The sequence below is a fragment of the Bactrocera tryoni genome, chromosome 3, assembly GCF_016617805.1.
Source record: "Bactrocera tryoni isolate S06 chromosome 3, CSIRO_BtryS06_freeze2, whole genome shotgun sequence".
NCBI classification, from domain to species: Eukaryota; Metazoa; Arthropoda; class Insecta; order Diptera; family Tephritidae; genus Bactrocera; species Bactrocera tryoni.
This window is the reverse complement of record NC_052501.1, coordinates 38756414-38782739: the sequence shown is the minus strand read 5'-3', so window position 1 is coordinate 38782739 and position 26326 is coordinate 38756414. Positions and strand designations below refer to the sequence as shown.

At 35.7% G+C, this 26326-nt stretch overlaps 1 protein-coding gene across 1 annotated transcript; it reads left to right on the top strand.

The window, feature by feature from the left end:
* Positions 1 to 8432: 8432 nt before the first annotated feature.
* LOC120772368 (piggyBac transposable element-derived protein 4-like) lies at positions 8433 to 10217 on the top strand. Its single transcript, XM_040100937.1, has 2 exons — positions 8433 to 9275; positions 9359 to 10217. Exons 1-2 carry the CDS (start codon positions 8759 to 8761, stop codon positions 10099 to 10101), a joined length of 1260 nt encoding a protein of 419 aa, XP_039956871.1. The 5' UTR covers positions 8433 to 8758; the 3' UTR covers positions 10102 to 10217.
* The last annotated feature ends 16109 nt before the right edge of the window (positions 10218 to 26326 follow it).

Below are 26326 nucleotides of genomic sequence, written 5' to 3'. Positions count from 1 at the left end.
TTAACTGGGATGAGTGATTTACTTTAAACGTGCGAATTGCCTGTGCCTTAGCGAATTTGAAAAATGCCGATTAAAAAGACGACCGTTCTCGATTATGGTTTTCGTACAATTGAATTCTTTATTACACGGAGTTCATGGCTTAGCTTAAAACTTAACCTAACGGCTTAAACTAGTGGTGAGTATGTATATAAAAAAGGGGTAAGTACTATATGTAGTTATAATTCAGAAATCTCATAATTCATAGTAATAGAGTATTCTAATACATTGGCGGTAGATGACGTGTTTGTTAATATAAAAATGGTAAGTATTTTACATGATATAAAAATATTTTATAATATATTCAAAATTATTTAATTAATTTTACAAATTTATTTCTAAAACAATATTTTTAGATTTATAAAGTCGCTTCACGCAACAGTTATGCTGTTTAATTAACAATTGGAGGTTACTTAAGGCTGTATAATTGTAATTTGGTAAAAGTAATTGATCAATGAAAGTTATTTCTAGTATGCTTCTTTAGATGAAGCTGTAATCTATTATTATTATTATATTTGATTACATTTTTCTTCCTTACAAATAAATTCATAAATTGTTTGGACGCCATGATCTGGTTTCAAATGTTTTATCAGGTCATTCGGTGTTCGCTAAGTTTTTGTACAAATGAAGCAAAGTAGTAGGCGCATTTTACGTGAAAAGTAGACATGTGTACATATATAAGTAAAACTTATTATACTAGTTTGCTTAAAAGGTTTGCCACGGATGAAAAATCCTCCGATTTTAGTCAAAAAAAATTGCTCAAAAAATCTCCATACTTGTTTACTTCTTTGTGAGTATTCAGTATTAAAAACATACGATAATTCCACTTCCATTTAATGCCATCGCAAAAAATATAAAATTCGGAAATACGTATAATGTCCGTTCCAACGGCGATAATTCTAGGTTGACATTTTTCTTTTCTTTCAGCAAAACAATTAATTATTTCCATAACTTTAGGCTGAATACCATTTGGTGTTGCAAGGATAGTGTCAAAGTCATTTTGAGCATCGGCTATTGTAGGTTTATCGTCTAATTAAGACGTGTCGGCGTTAGCAAAGCATGAAGAAGAATTGTAGTAATGCAATTTTTTTTAATAAAAAATAAATTGAATAAAAATTTAAGTAATAACATTAAAACCAAATACTTACCATTTAAAATTTCTTTGTAGTAAAAATGTTTTAAGTACAATTCTCTGGAAGGACGATCTTTATTTCTTTTTCAAATATATCCAATATTTTTTATAGAGATCTTCCAATTTTAAGAACAAAAAGTTCTCTTTTCTTGGGCATAAGCTTTCAAAGTCTATTTCGATTTAATATGAATGAAGGAAAATTATATTTCGCAAAGGTTGAAAGTTTAACTAAAATGAAGTGAACGAAACACTTAATATAAAAAGGTATTAATAAATACTTACGAGATCACATCCACTGTAGTCATTACACCATGGCCATTCCAAAAAAATTACATTTAAGAAAACGATTCCCTAATTTCTGAAATTCTCGTCTGCGATGTCTGTTTTCAATACATTATTACTTGTTCCATGGACTGCAATTGTGATTAGCCAACACTTTTTTTCGCAATATTCTTTGTAATATTTTCCAAGTTAATTAAGTAAATGATTTTAAAATTTGGCTAAGGTACATACCAGAGGAAATTGATGAAATGGGCTGCAACCCTTCTAAAACAGGTTTTGATGTGAAACCAGCTTTAGTTACGTTTGTCCAGCGTGAAAATAATTTGACTGTGGGATTTTTTTGTCACATTTTCGCGCCAGGTAGTACGCTTCCTAAATATTAAAATATTACTATGAAAAAAAGTTTGTTAAACCGTTTTGATAAAATATAGTGATTATTACATTTTTAGACCTCTCTCTAATCACAAGTTTTATTATTTTATTTTATTTATATAACAACGAAGTGGAACAGAGTGCATTCCTAAGCAAAATTTCAATTTTGAAACTCTGAAAAAAATAATGAAAATATTAATAGTTTTATTCAAAGCTGCACACTTCAACTAACTTAAATGGCTTTTGTAAAGGAATGAAATGAATTCAAATTAAAGAGTACTAAAAATTAATAATGAAATGTTAAAACTGTGTCGATGTCTATAATTAGAAAAGGCATTATAAATTTATTATATTTACCGCTTTTTCTTTCGGGAAAACTTCGCTGAGAACATTAGACCATTTCTGCATTTCGGAGTGTGTCATTTTCATAGCATTAGCAGCATAAGTGTCCACAATGCAATGAGTTAGTGTACTTTGGTTTTTTGCGTCCAAATAACCGTATTTTTCGCTGTACGCAAACAACATCTGCCCTTTTAATGTACTGCTGGCTGCAGCGAGGGAGGCAGAATATTCAGCTTTCGAAACAGTGGAACGGATCTTGAACGGTGAGTAAAAAACGTTAAATAGTGCAAAAAGTGTTTGTGACTTTGTGAAAAATTTCGATAAAACAAGTGTTTCGATTGTGCAATTAAAATAGTAATTTTGGATAATGAAATTGATATTCCGGGTATTTTTAAGTGTGATGTGCTGAACACGTAGATCGCGACAGACTGCAAGCGACACCTGCAAATATTAAAATACACACGTTCTTATGGACAATGTTATGTACGACTAGCTGCCTCAATAACTGTGCCCTTAAGAAAGTGTGTATTTTAATATTTGACAAATGTCGCTTTCAGTCTGTCGCGCTCTACGTGTTCAGAGCGTAACTGTCAACTTATTGCCATTGCCGTTAATTAAATAAATTATTTTAAAGTAACGATTTATCATTAAATATTTATGATAGTTATAAAAAAATCGTACTTTTAAATATTCATTAAATGCGCACTTTTTGCACTATTATTATTATTATTAAACATATTTTATGATTATATATAACATTTTGTATTTTATTTTGCTTCTTTTATTAGCCGTAAATGTTGGCTCAAACGTTTACGGGTTTTTGAAGATCTGAATGAAAAAACACCTAAACACATTTTTGCGAGTGAGCGGCATTTTTCTAATGAAATGCGTAACGCAAAAAAATTGCGTCCGAGAGCCGTTCCGGACATCAATTTAATTATTGAACCGATATTTAACGCCCCAAATGTTTTTTTTGAAAAAACAATTGAAGTGGGCGTTGAAGATTTTTTCCCCAAATGGAAGGATCTGCCTCAAATGCAAACGGTGCATGGAGGCAGCTGCTTCCGCTTTTAGAAAGGGAAAACCGGGATAATATTTTAGAGCCTCTGCCACTTCTTGAGAAGGAACTACTAAAGAGTAGTGAAAAAGCCGCGCAAACAGGTAGAGGTCTGACAGCAGGGACAGAGAGAAAAAAAATTGAGGGAAGAGAAGAGGATTTTAAAAATAAAATTAGATGAAAAAGTGCAGGAGGATAGGAGTTTAAAAGCTCAGTTGGTCCAAATGGCAACTAAATTAGAAAGATGTAGGGAAATGTTAAGAAGTGATTCATTTAGGGAAAAGTCAGATCCTCTTGAGATAGTTTGCAGTAAAGTTCCTCCTCAGTTAGGTGAAGGATAAGGATTTTCTTTCGAACAAAAGTTCATATCAGTTTCTTGTGATGAAATGTCACTGAATAGGAAATTTGATAAGTTGATAGATCTTGAAGATTATGGCGATGAAAATCGCACATCTAGAATAGCCACAACTGCAATGACCATAATGGTGCAAGGTATAGGTGGGGATCCTTGGTCCCACCCGTTAGCTAATTCTTTTGTTAGAGGCTCATGTAAAGGGGATGTCCTCAAGAAATATATTCTTGAAGCCATTACCCAACTTCAAAATATAGGGCTAGTTCCTTGCCATTTTGTTTGTGACCAGGGTAGCAATTTTAAAAATTTAGCTAATTTGTTCGGTGTTTCAATGGCACGGTCTTATTTCATTTAAAGGTAAGGAAATATGTTTTTTTTACGATAGCCCCCATTTATTATAATGTAGTCGAAACTGTTTACAAAATAAGAAAAATAAAGTTGATTTTAAAAATAGTCGCGTATGTTGGTCAGATATAGTCCATTTTTATAAACAGAACTCTAAGTGTGTGCGCATAACCGATGCTCATATTTACCCCAATACGTTTCAAAAAATGAAAGTTAAATTCGCGTCTCAAGTGTTAAGTAATACGGTCGCTTCAGGCATGCTTTCTCTTTACAGCTCGAGGGAATTAAGCTCAAATAGTATGATCTTTATTAATACCGCGGATTTCGTTTATTTTTTCAATAATTTATTCGATACCTTTAATAGTAGTTTCACTAAGGCCATTGTACCCACTAAAAAAGTTTTTATAAGTTCCCCAGAGCAAAACCAGTTTTTAGATGAGGCAGAAAAATTTTAAAAACAATTCGGGTCGTAGATAAGTTAGGAACCAACAAAACACATAATTTTAATTTATCAATGGGTGGTTAATTAATATTAATAATTTAAGACGATTGTGACGATTGCTGTCACACTCAGGATTTCCTTACCTCAAGATAAGACGACTATGTCAGGATAGCTGAGAACATTTTTTTGGTCAGATTAGAAGTAGGGAAGGTACTAGACTTACACCTTTCATGTTCTCTAGTTTATTTAGGATGTCGTGAGGTTTGCGTTACGTAAATATCGTAACAAAAGGTAACTGTGAGCTGCCTTTAGAACCCGAAGCCACAGTTAATTCAGAACATAGCCATAATGTTCTTCTTAATGCAATGATTCCGTTTTAAGTAACCTTCCTTGGCAGGATTTCCAGGGTTTACCACGGCCCGAACACTCCATTGTTAGATCCATTACTTTAGATAGTAGTTTAGAAATTAACTTTTAAAAGGAAAATGCTTTTAATTATTTTTGCAGCTACCTTTATTTGAAAATTTTTAAAATGCACACATGCCTCCTGCCATTACCTTATTTAGGAGATGAAATTCCTTCAAATGAATTCATCTTCATACACCAAAACCAGATCGATAAATGCAACTTAGTGAAGCCGCCTGAAGAATTTGTTGCATTTATTAATAATTTAGAAATAAAATTTGTGGAGGAATTTGGCAGAAATTGTCATAAAGTAGGTGTAGGAGAAATTCTTTTCACTAAATTAAAACATATTAGACCCTTCTTGTGTTATGAAGACTGTGACCCAAAGGTAGTTTTTGCTCTATTTATTAGAATTAGGATTTATTTTGTGGCAAAATTTTTAAATAAAGATTTATCTCTACCCAATTTTAAGAATAAAATTTTGTGTGTTTCACATTTGTGGTTTTTATCTTCCTTTTTAGTGGTCGCAATGAGCTAAATACTATATTTAATACTAAAATAAGGTTTTTTAAGCAGATTCGCACAAAGAGGCTCCAAGGGTAGAAAGATAAAGATTAAAAAGTTTTTAATTACAAATTAGAATTTGGGGCATAAATATTGGCATTTGTACCTACGTTTATTTTTATAGTTTTAAGTATTATAATTTATTAAAATTCTGTGATATGGAGTAATATTGTTTTTGCTAATTTTTTTATACAATATGAATTGTTTTCGCTTTGTTTTTTCATTTTTGTATATAAATAAATTTTTGATGGGGAACCGAGCACCTAAAAATAGCTTCGGAAACGCGCCCTTTTGCTTACCTGATAGGTGGTGTGGAAAATGCGAATTGGGTGTTTTATTTGAAATGCCCAAGAAATAGCTTTTTTTCTGATCTGGCTGCAATGAAAAATGTCATAAAAAACGCTAATTTTGAGGCGCTCTCACACTGGAATAAGTTTGACATCCCTTTATCCCTGGAATGCGTGCTGTTGTATCAACAATAAAAATTTTAGTAATAACAAGATAAGTGTATTTTTACTTGAAGTGGAATCAGGCTGGTTGGAGTTTATTTTTAAAAATCAATAGGTTATGGGCCCAGACAAATTTGCGGCTAAGTGGTGAAGTGTTTAAGAAATTTAAAGAGCCAGCAAAAGAAAACGAACAAAGTAAAAAGGAATATAGAGCCCTTTAACGGGGAAAAATATTCCATTTGGAAGTTCAGAGTAAGGGCGCTGTTAGAAGAAAACGATTTGTTGAGTGTAATTGATAAAGAACAAACCGTGATAAGTGAGAAAGTGAAACTGGCAGAAAGAAGTGCAAGAGCCTTGTTATCGAATATTTGAGTGACTCGTTTATAGTTTTTGCCAACAATGGGAATGCGGCTAAACAGATTTTGGACAATTTGGATACTATTTACGAGCGTAAAAGCCTGGCATCTCAACTTTCATTACGCAAACAATTATTGTCTTTAAAATTAAAAGGTGATACTTCGCTAGTGAACCACTTTCATTTATTTGATGATCTGGTAACTGAGTTAGTCGCAGCAGGAGCCAAAATAGACAAAATGGATAAAGTGTCTCATTTATTTTTAACACTTCCGAGTAGTTATGATGGAGTAATAACTGCAATAGAAACTCTCACTGAAAGCAATTTAACAGTAGCCTTTGTAAAAACACGTCTTCTCGAACCAGAATGTTCCCGTTGAAAGTAAGGTTGGAGACAGACTGGATCAGATGGCAACGACAACGCAGCCAGAACGTGCATTTGCGTTTAAGATGAAAGTTCAAGTAAAAGAGACACAGACTCAGCTGGCAACAACACCGCGGTCAGAGTGCCCGTTCGAATTTATGATGAAATTAAAAAATTCCACTGAAAAGGCAGCAGATCACTTAATAAACAACATTACTTTGTTTTCCGAGTATGAGAAATTAAACCCAAGTGTGGCAATTGAGATTGCAAAGTGTAGAGAATTTGTATATGCTACTGCGAAAGGAATAGTTAACCTTAACAGTTCTGGGAACAACATTAGGGGGATTCTCTTGCTCTTGCAAAACCCTTGCACGGTGCACGAATTGCAGAATTTTCCTCTTGAAAACAAACACAAACACACACAGAAAATTATTTGGAATGGCTGTAAAATATTTCAGACAAAAACCCATGTTTATTTTCCTGCAATGACACGTAAAATTATAATTGCAACCCTGTTTTAACTGTCATTTTACATAAAGATATATTTCGCCGTTAAATTGTTGAGGAAGGTAAGTTTGAAATAGTTTGTTAAGAATGAATGCAGAAGGTGCGCTAATTCACAATAGTCATTCTCAATAAATTGACCGAATCAGCCTATCATATTACACTAGATTCTGTAATGGGTGCTCTGTCGGCCTTGCATATTTCGGAATAGGATTTTTGCATCGTACAATCTTGCAAGAGCATGAGAATCCGCCTATTTTATTACAAAATGTGCTGTATTGCAAGGGAATTCCGCGCAATTTACTATCCGTGAACAATATGCAAGATGCTGGAATGTCTCTCGAATTTAATCCGGATGGGGTTAAAGCAGTGGTCGGCATGAGAGGATCTGTCACTGTGTTGGTGAGCACGAAAAAAGTAGCCCACTGAGAAATTGGAATTAAAACTAAGCAATTTTAAAAATTTTATAAGCAAAATTACAAAATAAATTATTGTTCAATAAAATTTGAAAATTAAATATGTTTTCACTACGTTGAAGCAAAAATATATGAAAATATTCAATAAAACTAAAAGCTATATATAAATAAAAGATTATTAAAATCTCAGAGCAAATAATAAACAGATAAATAAGAAGTTCTGCAGTTTCTCGAAATGAAGGGAATAATTATATACATATATAATATAAATATAGCTAAACTAATTGTTCAATGTTATATCTTTAATATACATTTATTTATATCAATCTTTTTATGAAAATATCTTATTAAAATAAAATTTTTTAACCCTTCTGCTATGTTTGGGTCAATTTGACCCAATTTTCAGTAAAACTCGTCGAAATTCGCGTGGTAGTCTAGTCGTATTGTATTGATTCTTCTTCTATTTGTTAACTGCAGTAAAAGGAATAGATAAGTATGAAAATTAAAATAATATCTGTTTTTTATGTTGCTGGAGTATGCCAAATGTAATTTCATTACACTTATTACGTTGTTGGGTCAATTTGACCCTCCTAGTATTTTGAAACATTTTGCCGTTTATTATTACATCACTCGATCAAAAACGCCGACAAAGAAAGCTAGTTATCGGAAATTGAGTATATTTTGCACAGCTAAATGTTTATATTTTTTCGATAAATTTATAGCCTTTTCGAAAAAGGGGAACTCCCGTTTTATGTACCTGTGCAAATAGTAAGTGTCGATTGATTGCTTAGTTAGTAATTTTTTGTCGCGCAGTAAAGAGCTTATCAAAGTTTTTATAAAGAAAGTGATTGCTAAATATATATTTTTACAATGTCCGAAAGGAGGAGAGTAAGTCAAGTTATTTAATTTACTATGTTTATGTTGCTGTTACACATTTTTGTATTTTTATTTTTGAAAAGAAACTAAGTATTGAAGAAATGCACCAAATTATTAATTCTGATTCTGAGGATATTTTCGACGAAAGTGATAGCGATGAAGACTTTGTACCTATCGCAGAAAATGAAACGGACGATTCAAATACTTCATCCAGTGAAAGTGAAGTAGATGTCGGTTTTGAAGGTAGCAATGCGACAGAAGAAGTCAATTTGCCAAATATTTTATCGAAAGATAAAAGCATAATATGGCATGATCAGCCACTTCCAATTTCAAGAGGCAAAATTCCTCGAAATCAAATTTTATATCGAAGTCCTGGCCCATCAAAGTGTGCTATTTCTATGGTCACAGACATAAAATCCACTTTTGATATTTTCATGCCCTCAAGTATAAAAACATAGTGGTAGAAATGAGCAATATCAAAGGATTGCAGTTTTTTGGAGACAATTGGAAAATTATAGACCTTATAGAATTGGAAGCATACATAGGATTGCAAATCTTAGCAGGAGTATACAAATCGCACAATGAAAGTCTAATTCATTTGTGGGATGAAAATAATGGCAGACCAATTTTTCGGGCCACAATGAGCTTGGAAAGACTTATGAACACATCAAGATGCCTTCGTTTTGACTCCGCTGCAGACAGGGATGAGAGAAGACAGCGTGATAAATTAGCACCAATAAGAAACATTTGGGATCAATGGAATCGGCAGCTCAGGTCATATTATCACTTACATGAAAATGTAACAATAGATGAGCAGTTAGTACCTTTTCGTGGTCGTTGCAGCTTCAGGCAGTACATTCCATCGAAGCCCGCAAAATACGGCTTAAAAATATGGGCTCTATGTGATTCAAAAAGCAAGTATGCCTGGAACATGGAAGTTTATTTAGGACGGGCAAGAAATACGCAACCGGAAAGGAACCAAGGTAATGCATTTATAAATTGGTTTTTTGTATGTCTCAAACCTATGTACAGTATAAATAAACCGTCTCTATACAAATATTTTTAGGTGAACGTGTTATTCTATCCCTATCAGAACCCCTTCCCAGAGGTCACACTATTACTTGCGATAACTTTTTTACGACGTACAATCTCGCCGTTCAGCTACTTCGCAGGAACATTACTTTAGTCGGTACAGTGAGGAAAAATAAGCTTTTTTTGCCACGAGAAATTGTCGACATGAAGGAAAAGAACATTTTAGAAAGCAAATTTTTATTTACGGAGAATGTAACTATTGTATCGTACGTCCCAAAAAAATATAAATTTGTTGTAGCATTGAGCTCCCTTCACCATTTTCCACTTGTTGATGAGGGTGACAGAAAAAAACCTGAAATAATACTTCACTATAATAAAACAAAAGCTTGTGTGGATGCGCTTGATCAGCTGGTAACTAACTATACATGTAAACGTCAGACCAAATGGCCAGTTGCCCTCTTTTTGAATATGTTAGATATATCGGCATATAACGCATACGTAATATGGACAGAGATAAATCCCTCATGGAACACCAACAAGCTTTATAAGCGAAGACTTTTTCTTGAAGATCTGGGAAAGCAAATGGTCGAACCAAATATTGTCCGCAGAGAGAGACTGCCGCGAGGAATCGCTGCTAAGAATATAGTAAAAAATATTCAAGAAAACTCCAAATTTGCAGGAGAAGCGTCTACTTCTAATATTTCTGCCAGAAATGAATCCACCAAAAAACGACAGCGATGTTTCTTCTGTCATCATACAAAAAATTCGAACAAATAATCAGCTGTTTGTAGTACGTGCCAAAAATTTGTTTGCAAGGAACACAACAGCTTAGTTTGTGAAAATTTCCGATTAAACATACATATCTAAACTATTTTCTACAATTAACATACACTTAATTAAAAATATGAACTCTTTCAATAAAATAGTGTTATTAATGGAGTTTTTTTAAGTGGGTTAAATTGACCCAAAACACTAGTATATGTGTAATTTTTTCCTAACAAAGGAGAAGAATTAAATGGGTTGAAGAAATTTTATTGCGTTGTTTGGAACAAATAAATTTTAAATCTGAAAAAATTTGTTCACATATATAAGTAGAGGGAAAAGATGATAAACATTTAAATGATTTTTTTTTTCAATTCAGGGTAGAATGAATCATCCAAATTTTGTCAGAATTAAATAATACTTGATTTGAAAATAGAAAAGTATTTACAATTTTAAATTTTTTCGTTAATTTCACATTCAATACGAGCTTCTATTTGATCGGTGCGCCGCGCCACACTTTTAGGTGTTAAGGGAAGTTTATCTATAAATGTTTGATTATAACTAAGTAATAAAGACTCCATCGGAAAACGGCCTACCCTGCCTAACAATCTCCAAACTAATGGGACTTGATAGCTGTGTTTTTAGGTTTTCATTAGTACGTTCACTATAATCTAAGTATTCGCTTTTACGTAACCAATCAGATATTTTTTGCGCCGCGCCACACTTTTAGGTGTTAAGGGAAGTTTATCTATAAATGTTTGATTATAACTAAGTAATAAAGACTCCATCGGAAAACGGCCTACCCTGCCTAACAATCTCCAAACTAATGGAACTTGATAGCTGTGTTTTTAGGTTTTCATTAGTACATTCACTATAATCTAAGTATTAGCTTTTACGTAACCAATCAGATATTTTTTGCAAAAAAATATATATATTTTTTTTTAAATGACATTTTCGTTCTTTTTCATCTAAATAATTAATAGTATAATGAAAATTAACAAAATGCCTTTTAAGGATATATTCCCTATTATCTTTAAAAGACTTGGAACATAAAAGGCATTGCATGGCACCAAAGGCATTTAGAATCATAAAATATTTCTCGCAGGGCATATTTGGTTTTGCGCTATACTCTCGCGTGATGTTAATTCGTTGCTGGCTCGACAACGACTGAACCAAGAATGATAGAATACAAGATTACGACGACCGCCATTACGAAACGTCACAGTTCCGTGTTGAGAAGAACAAGAGTGAAAAACTGTCAAATGGCTTGCAAATTGTAAACAGAAAAGTAAACACTTTTGTAAATTCGCAAAATATTATTAATTCTTTCGATTTTAATGAAAAGTTTTAGTGAAGCGATTGAATATTGTTGAGTGAAAAGATTTGAATCATTTCTAAAGAAATATATCGGCCAATTGATAATAAAATTGTCTATTAAGTTGTGATTCAAATGGAGAAGACGTTTCTTGTGTTGTATATAAATATATACATATATTATAAGTTCAGATGTATCAGATGTATGAAATTATGATAAAAGAATTGTGAAATTATTAATTTAGTATTAAATATATCATTTCTTTTGCAAAATAACACCCATTTTTTGGCAACTTTTAAATCGGCCGGAAAACTGAAAAAACTCGTTTTCGATCCTTTAATTGCATAATAATTATTACAACAAGCCACTGCACATTTCATTTTAAAAAATTAATATATTTATGCTTAGAAATTTAAATAAATACAACAGTACAGGGCTTATTCGAGCTTGGCAGTAATTCGCAATATTGCGCAAACATCATATTCGATGTAAAAATGTGGCAACTCGTGCAAAAATCAGACGTTCGAGCGAGTATAAATTTGACACTTGATGCGCGCCAAATGTCATCATTATGCATCAAAAATTTTTCTACTGCGCGCAAATATTTTATAGTAATTCTTAAATAGTTGTTTTTTGTTGCTTCAAAAATTTTTGTATTGCGCGCCAATAATGGAAGAAGAGAGGTAAGTAAAAGTGGTATTTATTGAATTTAATAATATATATTATATCGTGATTTATATTTTTTCAGTGAAAAGTTAAATTCACCGGTTACAAAACTTCTAGTAAGGTCCCGACTTGATCTGGAGCCCGAGTTTGCTGGCGGGAAGAGGAAAAAGTCTGTCCTATGGGGTAAGGTGGTCGAAAATATGCGTATTATAAATCCGGAGGTGTCGCAAACAAAAGAATTTATGCAGAGGAAATTTTTAAATTTGTTTGCGACGTATAAGAGGATTAAAAAACGCAACGACGCGACAGGTCGAGGTGCCACGACGTGGGAATATTTTAAGGATTTTGATAACGTTTTCGGAAATAGGCACTCCATTGAGCCTCCCATAAGGAACCTCCAGAGCTCACTGCAATATTTAGTTGAAAGTGGAGTGAGTGAGGAGGAAAGGTGCGTGGAAGAAAGCGATGCAGAAGGTGTCAGTCGAAAAAAACCACCAAAAACTATTGCATGTGAAACACTGGATTTTTTTAAAGAAGAAGCGCGGAAAGAGCAGATTCGGCACGAAGAAACTATGATGATCGAAAAGGAAAAATTGCTGGTTGACAAGGAAAGGATTAAAGCAATGTTGGATTTGCGGCAAGTTTTGGAGGGATTGTGCCAAAAATAAAAAGTGTTCATTTTATAATAAACTTTATGTTTATATTAATGTAATATATATTATTATTATAAGTATGAGTTCCTATTTTCAATAAAATAAATATTAAATAATTAATTAATATTTTATTAAAACAGAAACAGAAAATGGTTTAGTATTCTAGGGTAGGTGATTTTAATTAAATTAACTGATATAACAAGATTTCAATCAATTAATCATTTGTTTGATATGTACATACATATATACATTATTGAAATAATACTTCTATGAAATAAATAGCATTTTCAAGTTATTTCGTCTGATAATTCCCTCATTAGTGTCATTTATATATTCAGGTAGTTCAATCATATCGTGATCATTTGAATTTTCTAAATTTTCAGGCATACTCGTATGATTGTCTTCAGAATGAACCGGATTGCTTCGCAGTATAAAATTATGTAAAATTGCGCAAGCTAATATCACAGTTGATATGTCTTCTATATTGCGCATATCAATATGATTCAATATTTTGAACTTAGCCCTGAAAATTCCAAATGTTTGCTCGATAAATACTCGGGTTGAACTCATATAATAGTTGAATTGTTTTTCCTCTCTGGAAAGATGTCCGTTATCTCTAATAGGAGCAATTAAGTATCTTGAAACAGGATATGCTGAATCGGCTAGAATAATTGCATCTTTCGCAAGTTTTATTTGTCCAGATGTGATCCTTTTGTAAAGTGGACTATTTTTCCACACTATTTTTCCACACATTGGCATCATATGGCCTAAGTAATTGATTATATAACACTTATCTTAAAATAGATCATTAGCCAAGTACATACCTGCATAATAACTGAAAAATTTCCTTTACGGTCATAATAACTGATTGCATCTGTTTGAGGAGTGTTAATTTTGAAATGCGTTCCATCTAAGCATCCGACAACAAAAGGAAATGAATTTACCCGGCTTGTTTGAAAGTTTTCCATTATTTTTTTCTGCTGTAAAACTGACTTCCAACATATCTCGTTTTTAAGTTTGCAGATTGTCTTGATTGTTTTAAGGAAAAGTTTGTGGGCAGTTCCTTGCCCAACATTAAATCTATCGGCAAGCTCTCGATATGTGACTCTACTATTGCTTAGCTTCCAAAGAGTCATATGCAAGGAATGTTCCAAGGAATATTCCCCGGGTGGTGTTGACCAAAAAGGTTCTAACGCATTTTTCAAGTCCTAAGACAAATTAATTTATTTATCACGTACTTCCACAAAGTAAACAACAATACTTACTGCAAATGTTTCACGAGTCATGCGAAAATGCGTGAAATATGTATAATCGTGGTACATTGGAATTGTTTTCCAAACCTTTATCATCTTCGTCACTGTTCTCTTTTTTGAAATTTCAGCGAGGAACCACTTTCTCTTTCTTAAAAAATTTTGTTTTCTATTTTTTCCATACTTAAGCAGCAGGTTATTATCACTGCTTTCAAAATTATCTATCGCTATATTTATTAAAAAGTTCATGGTTAAAGTTTCACTTTCGGTCACAATTCGCGCAAAATATTGCAATTATTTTGCTTAAGTATCAGCTGAGCATCTGCAACAGTGTTGCAAATTGAGTATCAGGGCTGCAATATTGTCGCAGTTACGGAGTGCCTCGAATAAGCCCACACTTACACTGGTTTTCTTCATTTGAACAATTTCCACACATGCTACTCTATTTATTGTGGATGTGCCTAAAACTAATTATATACATATTTTCTCGCAACAATATCCTAAACATTCCACTGAAATTTTTCCTGCAAAGACGAATGAATTAATATTATTTAAGGAATTTCAAAAAGTGTTTACTTTTCTGTTTACAATTTGTATGCATTTCTGTGCTTGTTCTTCTCAACGCAAAACTGTTACGTCACGAAATTGTTGAACAATGTATTTGTTTTTGTAAGAATTGTCAAGAGCTAAACCGAAAAAAACTAACTGTAAACTAGTGTCGTAATCTTGTATTCTATTATTCTTGGACTGAACGATAGAGCGTAAGCGTACGTGTGAAGTTAGTTTGTAAAATTTTGCTTTGAAATGCCGACCACTGATTTGATAGTAAAGTATATGCATTTAAAATTTCAAATGATGCAGAATATCGCTTGTGGTATGATCGGTTAGGTCATATTAGTGTGAAAATTCTTACAAATTAAACGAGATGACTTGTTTGAAGATGTTGAACTTATAAAAACGTACAGCTAGATAGAAATGAATTATGTGAGGCGTGTATTAACGGAAAGCAGCCTAGGCTAAAATTTGAAAAATATAAAAACAAAGAAAATATTAAACGCCCACTATTCGTAGTTCATTATAATGTATGTGGTCCGATAACGCCCTCAACTATTGTCAATAAAAACTACTTGTAGTATTTATTAATCAGTATACACATTACTGTGTGACACATTTAATAACTTATAAATCAGGCCTGTTTTTTGTATTTAAAGACTTTGTGGCGAAAAGTGAGGCTCTTCTTCTTCTTTAGTGGCGTAGACACCGCTTACGCGATTATAGCCGAGTTAACAACAGAGCGCCAGTCGTTTCTTCTTTTCGCTACGTGGCGCCAATTGGATATTCCAAGCGAAGCCAGGTCGTTTTCCACCTGGTCCTTCCAACGGAGTGGAGGTCTTCCTCTTCCTCTTCTTCCCCCGGCGGGTACTGCGTCGAATACTTTCGGACAACATGACCTAGCCAGCGTAGCCGCTGTCTTTTAATACGCTGAACTATGTCAATGTCGTCGTATATCTCGTACAGCTCATCATTCCATCGAATGCGACATTCGCCGTGGCCAATGCACAAAGGACCATAAGTCTTTCGCAGAATTTTTCTCTTGAAAACTCGTAACGTCGACTCATCGGTTGCTGTCATCGCCCAAGCCTCTGCACCATATAGCAGGACGGGAATTATGAGCGACTTATAGAGTTTAGCTTTTGTTCGTCGAGAGAGGACTTTACTTTTCAATTGCCTACTCAGTTCGAAGTAGCACCTGTTGGCAAGAGCAATCCTGCGTTGGATTTCAAGGCTGACATTGTTGGTGATGTTAATACTGGTTCCTAAATAGACGGAATTATCTACATCTTCAAAGTTATGACTGTCTACAGTGACGTGAGAGCCAAGTCGCGAGTGCGACGACTGTTTGTTTGATGACAGGATTATTTCGTCTTGCCCTCGTTCACTGCCAGACCCATTTTCTGTGCTTCCTTGTCCAGCCTGGAGAAATCAGAACTAACGGCGCGTGTGTTGAGGCCGATGATATCAATATCATCGGCATACGCCAGCAGCTGTACACTCTTATAGAAGATGGTACCTTCTCTATTTAGTTCTGCAGCTCGAACTATTTCTCCAGAAGCATATTGCAGAAGTCGCACGATAGGAAGTCGCCTTGTCTAAAACCTCGTTTGGTATCGAACGGCTCGGAGAGGTCCTTCCCGATCCTGACGGAGCTTTTGGTGTTGCTCAACGTCAGTTTACACAGCCGTATTAGTTTTGCGGGGATACCAAATTCAGACATCGCGGCATAGAGGCAGTTCCTTTTCGTGCTGTCGAAAGCAACTTTGAAATCGACGAAGAGGTGGTGTGTGTCGATTCTCCCTTCACGGGTCTTTTCCAAGATTTGGCGCATGGTGAATATCTGGTCGGTTGTTTATTTGCCAGGTCTAAGGCCAGACTGATAAGGTCCAATCAGTTTGTTGACGGTGGGCTTTAATCTTTCACACAATACGCTCAATAGAACCTTTTATGCGATGTTGAGGAGGCTAATCCCACGGTAGTTGGCGCAGATTGTGGGGTCTTCTTTTTTATGGATTGGGCAGAGCACACTTAGATTCCAATCGTTGGGCATGCTTTCGTCTGACCATATTTTACAAAGAAGCTGATGCATGCTCCTTATCAGTTCTTCGCCGCCGTGTTTGAATAGCTCGGCCGGTAATATATCGGCCCCCGCCGTTTTGTTGTTCTTCAGCCGGGTAACTGCTATTCGAACTTCTTCATGGTCGGGCAATGGAACGTCTGCTCCACCGTCATCGATTGGGGAATCGGGTTTGCCTTCTCCTGGCGTTTTACTTTCACTGCCATTCAGCAGGCTGGAGAAGTGTTCCCTCCATAATTTAAGTGTACTCTGGGCATCGGTCACTAGATCACCTTTGGGAGTTCTACAGGAGTATGCTCCGGTTTTGAAACCTTCTGTAAGCCGCCGCAATTTTTCATAGAATTTTCGAGCATAACCCCTGTCGGCCAAGTTATCAAGCTCTTCGTACTTACTCATTTCGGCTTCTTTCTTTTTCTGTCTGCAAATGCGTCTCGCTTCTTCTTCAAATCTCGGTATCTATCCCATCCCGCACGTGTTGTGGTCGATCGTAACGTTACGAGGTTGGCAGTCCGTTTTCTCTCCGCTGCGGCACGGCACTCCTCGTCGTACCAGCTGTTCTTTTGCACTTTCCGAAAACCAATGGTTTCGGTTGCAGCTGTACGTAAGGAGTTTGAAATGCCGTCCAACAGTTCCCTTATACCGAGTTGTTGACGAGTGCTCTCAGAGAGCAGGAGTGCAAGCAGAGTAGAAAATCGTTCGGCTGTCTGTTGTGATTGCAGCTTCTCGACGTCGAACCTTCCTTGTGTTTGTTGACGTGCAGTTTTTGCTCCACAGAGGCGGGTGCGAATCTTGACTGCAACAAGATAGTGGTCCGAGTCGATATTAGGACCTCCGAGCGTACGCACGTCTAGAACACTGGAGACGTGTCTTCCGTCTATCACAACATGATCAATTTGGTTGGTGGCTTTTCGATCCGGAGACAGCCAGGTAGCTTGATGTATCTTCTTGTGCTGGAATCTAGTACCACAGATAACCATATTTCGGTCCCCGGCGAAGTCAATCAGCCTCAACCCATTTGGGGATGTTTCGTCGTGGAGGCTGAATTTACGGACCGTAATGCCAAATATACTTTCTTTGCCCAACCTGGCGTTAAAGTCGCCAAGCACGATTTTGACATCGTAGCGGGGGCAGCTCTCATAAGGGCGCTCCGAGCGCTCATAGAAGGCATCTTTGGTCACATCGCCCTTCTCTTCCATCGGGGCGTGGGCGCAAATCAGCGATACGTTGAAGAACCTCGCTTTGATGCGGATTGTGATTAGACGTTCATTCACCGGAGTGAATGATAGTGCTCGGCGACGGAGTCTCTCTCCCACCACGAATCCAACACCAAACTTGCTCTCGTTTATATGGACACTGTAGTAAATGTCACAAGGACCTGCTCGTCTCCGCCCTTGTCCCGTCCATCGCATTTCTTGGACGGCGGTGATGTCAGCCTTTATTTTCACGAGGACATCAACCAGCTGGGCAGCGGCACCTTCCCAATTAAGGGTCCGGACATTCCAGGTGCATGCCCTCAAATCGTAGCCCTTATTTCGTTTGCCATGGTCGTCATCAAAAGGGGGGTCTCTCATCCGAGGCAGCTTAGAATCAGAGAACTTTCCTCACTTGCGTGAACTTCTACACATGACTCCATCCTCCAAACAGTGAGGCTCATTTCAACTTAAAAACGCTAAATCTATATACTGATAACGGCAGGGAATACGGCTCTAATGAAATGCGCTAAATTTGTGTCGAAAGGGGTATCAGTTATCATTTAACGGTTCCTCATACCCCACAATTAATTGGTGTTGCAGAGCGGGCTGATTAGAACAATCACAGAAAAAGCGCGCTCTATTATTAACTGTACTAAACTTAATAAAAGTTTTTAGGGCGAAGCTAGAAGAGCAAGAGAAAATATACTTTTGTGTGAAAGTATATAAACATTTTCTTTCCGATTTAAGGAATGTGCTTGATGCTTGGAAAGTTTTATACATCATTTCAAAATGAACTATATTTCATAACAATGATTTTAACTAATTTAGGAGGAATTTAACGTTTACTTTGAATTTCCTTCAAGAAACAATTGAAGCATGTTCGCGAATAACGTTGTTAGCGACAATTTTTTCAAAACCGGGTTTTTTGCAGATTACTGTTATAATGGCTCTCTTTTATCAATCCAAATCAAAATTAGGCATATTATTGCACTTGTTCGTATTCAAATCGCATTTTAATATGTTATGCATAGTGGAATAACGTGTTAACATCCATTTAATTTGGATATAAGACGTTTTTCCATTTAAAGAGTTTAATTTCGTGTTTTTTATTAGTTTAACTATTTTATTAATTTTTTATTTCAATTTATTCATTCTTAATAGACAGATTACTATTGAAAAAATAAAAAAAAAATCCAAAATAGATAAAACTTTAAGCTTTAAACGTTTATTTCATTTCCTGAACATTTCTAAATCTGTTGCGTACAACGTTATTCGCGAACATGCTTCAATTGTTGATTTCATGTTTCTTCGCAAAAACAGCGTTGCCGTATTCACAGTTTATTAAAAAAGTGTGTTAAAAATTAGTACTAGATTTCTTCAGAACTGCATACTAGCACAAGGAAATTTACCGCAGGAAAATTATGATTACTTCATAAATATTTATATCGTCATTTTGAAAAACTCTGACTATATGATCAATATGAAATGTAATGCCTTGAAAAATGATTTCAGTTGTTGATTTGATTACATCTTTCTTTGTTACCAGTACAAAAGTCACATACTTAGGTACATATATTCAATATAGTGTTTTGTGTATGGGAGAGGAATAGAACGAAGAAGATCTTGGAAAGAAAGAAGATCTCTCTCTTTGTTCTCTCTCTCTTACTACGAGCTTTTTTTAAAAATTACTTTTTATGCACATGCGTACCTAGACACTTTGCAGTAGAAAAAACTTTACTTACTTGCTTGTAGACAACGAATTCGTGCTGTTGTATCAACAATAAAAATATTAGTAACTAGCTGATCCCGCAGCCGTTGTCTTGCGTGAAATTATGTGTTTTGAAATGAAAAGAGAGTTAAATTTATCATTTCATTTTTTCAATGTAACGCAGCTTGATAAACAACTTTTTTTGGTTTCTGTTCCGGTGTGCAGAAAAGATGGTTTTCCAACTCGTGAGCACGCCACGTATATCTGGTCGTGTGAAAAATATAACATTTCCAAATGTATGCCACACACTATGCGACTATCCTTGTGTCCTGTTAATTGTCATCTTAAAAGCAATTTTCACTGGAAACGGAATTCGTAGAATCAAGCATTCTGCCCCCTTGTATTCGATAGCGCAGATTGCGAAACATAATAACGATAGATCCAACTTTGAGACGCAAATGATGCGGTGGCATACCAAGCCTCTCCAAAGAATTTAGAAATTACACTGGATAATTCACGGCGTCGTCTTCATTGTCAAGACGATCGATCGATTTTTATGAGCGCAAGTCTGCCGGAATTTGACTTTGAATCTTCCAGATTAAGTCAACAGCATCGGCATTTTTGGTAGCTAACATTGCGCGGATTTGAAGGCTGATAAGTCGAAATGATTATCGCGAAAAGTGTGCGGACTTCATTTTCATGTTAACATGTTTCAGGATTTGTGATTGCTGGCTTACTTCTCCAAAACTTGCACAGTACGCAATGACTTAAATAAGGTTGAACCGCGTAGAAACAATCGTTGTTTTTCGGGTGGATTTTGTTAATTCGTCCGAAGGCATTAGTTGAGAACACACCTGGATGTCCATCTACAGGTTGGCCTTGCTTTCTGCGCAACTATTTCTTCGACGATGCATTCCATGAATAATATCAAGGTATTTCCGAATAGAGCAATGTTCTCGCAAACGGATCACTGGCGAAAGTTGAGAAAAAACTCGTCAAGGTCAATTTTGTTGCTGACGGTGTTTCCACTGGCTGTGCTGTATTCTCTGGGTTGAAATGCACGCTTTGGCCATTCTCCAAATTAACTGCAAGACGCACAACAGTCGGAAAACGTTCATGAATTGCAAAAGTAAATATCCTACAAAGCGCTTTATCGCAGTTCACGTATCGACCGTATCGTTCAAGATCAAAAACCGCCATGTTGCTTCCTTTGGTGACGTAACTACAAACGTAATTTATCGATTACACCAAATTGCAATTCTCAACATTGATATGAGCTTTGAATGTAAATTAGACAATAATGGTAAATATAGTACGATCCACGTGTTGTCAACTTCGATATTCATTCTTCTAAATTGAATGCTAAATATTCTGCCAATGTCGTCTGGTGAGCGACGCCGATAGAGTGGCTATCCATCATTTCCAGTTTTGGTTTCCGAAAGAAAAGCACGTGGATAGGGTGCATTTATTGTCAGACATACAAACCGAAGTGGGATGTGGTGTCCGCAAGGTCCATGAACCACATTGGTTTTCATCACTTCGTATAATACTGAATCTTTCTCTGCATCAGGAATTTCCGCAGAAATGATTTCATCAATTTGATCTGGTGTATCCACTATCCAAAATGGAATGTTTGCCTGTCTTTTGCCACTCAACAGAGTGCATCTAGCACCTAACAGCACCACATATACATTGCTTCAAGATAAAGTCCATCAAACACCGTAACTGTTGTTTGAAAAGTCGTGCTGTGACATCGTGACGATCGCTTGCTGATTGACCACGATCCATAATTCCGCACGTATGTCACTGCATCCTGGGAATACTTCTTGCCTTGCCTTGGGCTGCCATACGTTGATGGCAAAAAGAATGCCGACCGATATTAGGGCGACCTCTTGGTGGCTTCGTAACAAATTTCAATATGCCATTGATCTCTTTGTATGAAACACACGTAAAGTTTTCACTGAATAATTTTCAATAATTTTTCTTTTGAATAGTCGGAATAAAAAAGCAAGTGACCGAAATTGAACGATTCAAATAATTTACAAATCAAAATATTGAAAAACAAAACAAACAAAGATTGAAAAAAAAGTTGTATGGAAAATAGTTACTTTTTGGAACTATCCAATTTTCCGACTTTTCCTCCGGAAAAGTATAAGGTATTTTCATTGCTAAACCCTCTTTGATCCACAACGAACCACCTATGAAATATTCATCAAGATTGGTGTAGCCGTTCTCTTAGCGTTACAAACAAATAAACATTCATTCGTTTGTATGGAAAAAAGAAAAGGGCTGCTTTTAGTAGTTTCTGTCAATTATTCGAATTTTTCTTGCTGTAAAAACCATCCTTGAACCTCAACGAACATTCCAAAAAAATTGGAAAAATTGGTCCAGGCGTTGTTGAGTTATGCGCTGGTAACACATTTTGCGATTCATTTTTATATATAAGACTAGCTGACCCGGCGAACTTCGCACCGCCTAATTATTGAAGGCATATTTAATAAGTCACAAACACACGACACAATACTTTTTTAATTATATTGAAATTTGCTGCTTTTAGATTTTTAGGAATATTAAAGAATTGTAGTATAGATGCACAGCAAAGAGACGTTAACATTTCAAGTGACATTTTACCATAGACAACTTTTTTTTCAGTGAATACTGACAAATATTTACACTATAACTATCAAACTACATCTGTCGTTTTTTTTTTTTGACAATGGCCATGGTTAGGAAAAGACGAAGGACTACATCTTTCATCGAGAAAATAAAGAATTCAAACAACTATAATATAGTTATAGTGAAGATACATATATATCCCTCAACTCCTTAAAATGCATTGTCCGTTTTGTAAAAAGTGGATGGAACGGCAGAAAAAAAATAATAACTGTCCAGATTGTAATAAATTATTATTAAGATGCGACGAATGCTACAACATAATCGCTGTTACCTTCAGATTTTGTACCAAGTGTGGTAAGAATGTAGAACGAATAATACGCGTGAACAGGGCAAAAGTACAAAAAAATATATTAAAGCAAAAACTGCTATTTAAACCAAAACACGCTTCTACAATGCCATCTTCATCATCTGAGGAGACATTCTGTGAATTAAATTTATCGGCCGAAGACATACAGGACATTCAAGTTATTGAAGACAGCCAAAAGCCCAACATCAAGAATGTTCTCGTAGATATTGATGTTATTGAAGACAGCCAGCAGCTCAACATTGATAATGTTCTGATCGAATCAGATTTGTCCGAGTCGCCTAGTACTTCCACCATATTATCATGTCCTGGCGAGCCAAGTGGTTCCCAAGTAGATGGAGCCAAGTTGATGGAAATAAAGAGTTACTAATACACGTTGACATTAAGAATCCAAATGCACATATTATATACATATTAAGTCATTTATTTATATTTATACACTTCATATACAATAATTTAAAATTTTCTTGGATGTGCGCGTTTCTGGACTGTGAACATGATAAACAAATCTTTGCTTAAATTAAATACAACACAGTTATGATCATATACAGTTAATTCATATAGTGCTTTCTGGTAGACAATATTTTTAGTTTTTTTTTGCGGTGCGTAAATAAACAAGGATGTTGGTTTTCCGACACGCGAACACGCAACGTATAATTGTCCATGTGCGAAACAGGGAAACTCTAAGTTTATTCCGCAAACTTGCAACGATTGGCCTTGCGATTTATTTATGGTCATCGCAAACGCCAGACACACGGGAAATTGCAACCTCTTAAAATCAAATGGCAAATCCGTTGTAATCATAGGTATTCGTGGGATTAAGACATCCTCTCCTTTGTATTTTCCTTTGATTATTTTAGCTTCGATGATGTTATTCATGAGTTTCTTCACAACCAATCTCATTCCATTGCAAAGTCGAGGTTGATTAATATTACGCAGCATGATGACAACTGACCCTACTTTTAATTTCAAATTATATGGTGGTAGTCCAGGCAAGTCCAATGAATGATAGTTGATTACGTCATCCTGGTTTGTGGCCGTGTCAACTGATTTGTACGTAAACAACTCTCCTGGAAGGAAATTCTGAATGGTAGCATTGAGATCATCGACATCTTTGTTTTTTGCTGCCAATATTGCTCGTTCACTTAGCCAATCGTGGTTATTATATTGTTGTTTAAAGTCCGGAAAAACACGCTGAATAAGCTCCTTTTCGATTCTGTGAAGTGACAGAAATCTGTGGGAAAAGTCATTAATCCGGTCGAGCTGTCAACTGCGACCTTACCATTGCCAATATCCAGCAACTGCTTCGAAAACACAGTCGCAGTTTGATCTTGTTGCAAAAACACTCGCATGTTAGTAGTTCATGGTAGTGTCTTTACGTGCGGCCACAAATTTGATGATTTTAGACATGCGTTTAATTCGTCAGCAACAGTCGATCGAGGAATTACTGAAAGAGTCTGACGAAAATCACCTGACAACAGTATCATAGCTCCACCAAAAATGTTTTGGTTATCACTTAAATCTTTTATCGTCCTATCTAGTGCCTCCAGCGACCTCTTGTGGGCCATTGTGCATTCGTCCCAAATTATCAATTTGCATACTTGGAGAGTCTTCGCCATAGCGCTATTTTTGGCAATGTTGCAAACTGGCGTTTCGTTGATATGCATGTTTAATGGTAATTTTAAGGCTGAATGTGCAGTTCGTCCGCCTTCTAATAAAGTTGCTGCTATTCCAGATGAAGCCAACGCTAGGCCTACCTCATTTTGCGATCGGATCTTAGCTAATTGTTCAAAATTGAACATGTTTATTTTCTTAAATAAGATAAGTTAAGAAATTTGTAATATTTAAGATCATAAAAACATATACAGTCCACTAATAACCATTTCTTTCCCTCGGCAATATGTTCAAATATCATTGAACATGCTTATTTATATGCAAAGCCGAAATTATACTAAATATAAATATCTATTTATATATTAATACATACATACATACATAATGCATTTACATGCAATGCAGCAAAATAAAAGAAAAAATATGTAATAAGAATACAATACAGAAAAACAACCCTTATGGTGGTTATTGTATCCGTATTCTTCATCAAAAATCTCAAGATCTTGTATGACAGCACACACACACACATATGTATTGCATTGTATAGTTGAAAACAACCCCATGTGGTGTGCCGTACAAATAATATTTAACTAGATAAGTAAGACTTAAAATAGTATATAAGGTGTACAATATTTACAATATAATCAGAATGAAATATTTCTCGCTCGACGAAAGACGGTTTCATTTCCCCCCACCAGAGGTAAGGAATGATAAGTCTTTGTTGAGTTTAAACACTAATAGCAATGAAATTAGGAACGTTTTCCCAGTACCCCCAGGAGAATCAAGAAAGTAAGTCCCCCCAGACCCACTGTTTAGAGCTTGTGTTAAACGATCGTACGCAATCCTTTGTTCTTCGTTAAATTGCGGAACAGTTGTGCAAACTGCTTCGGTCATAGCTTGAGTATCAAACTGGAGTTCTCTTTACAACTCATGGTTTAATGCATCTTGCATAGCACGATTGGGTGCTGTCAGGCCCAAACACGACAATACTTTATTTGCCATCAACAAACACATATCTTCTATTATGATCAATGTGTCCAATGTAGGATTCAAAGTTTCACAACGCACGCGATACAACACATCCTCAGACATGTCATCCCTATATTTCATCCACAAATCATTCGGATTTGAGGGGAAACATGTCGATATTATAATCGCAAACAGTGTGCGAATTTGATGCGGCGATGAAGATATCCGTACCGTAATAATTGACACGCCTCACGGTAAGTCGCACACAGATGTCCATCAACTGTTCGCAATTGTTGAAAAGATGTCGGACCAGGAACATTCACCAATAACAATCTAAGATAATAACATTCATCGTTATTAGGATGTACTGTATATATACGGCCTATAGCATCTGTGGCAAATACATTTTCATATCCTTCAAGTGGTGTTCTTTGTTTACGACGCTGAAAAGACTTTGATGATGCGTTCCATGTGTAGTAGCGCGCCATATCAGCATACAGCAAAGTGCGAGCGAATTGATCAGTTGCAAAAATTGAGAAGAAATCTGTCAATGTGGTCACAGGTGGACGTGCCGCTCTATCCACAGCAATGTTTGGGTTGAAATACACTCGTTGTCCATTTTCTAAATGAACTGCCAAATGCAATACAGTGGGATGTCTTTCATAAATTGCAAACGAAAATATGCGCCAAATAGCCTCATTGCTGCTTACATAGCGACCCATCTGATAGTGAGACACTTCATCATTTGTGTTTGTTACTGCGAACATGGCCATGTCGCTACCATTGTTAACATATTTACATATGTACTTTATGGATTTCACAGAGTTACAAAATTCCACGATGATGTGAGCTTCAAAAGGTTTGGACAATATGGGCGAGAACGGCACAATCCAACGATTGTCTACATGAAAATCTTGTCCTTTTATCTTGACATCTACAGATCGTCTACCGTCCTCAACTGATCGCCGACGATACAATGGGTAACCATCGATTCCCGAGATGGTTTCAGCAAGCAAGTTTCTCGGGTACCGTTTGGAGCACTTGCCGTCGATCATACAGGATGAGCTGTTGTTGACTCCGCAAGGTCCATGTATCATGTGTTTAGTTGCTATCGTATGCAATTTTGGGTCAACCGTTTCATCAGGAATTTCGGCTGAAATAATGGAATCAATTTCTTCTGGCCTTATTTTGTTAACCAACCAGACTAATATATGAGCATGTGGCAAACCACGCTTTTGTCACTCAACAGAGTACATCCAA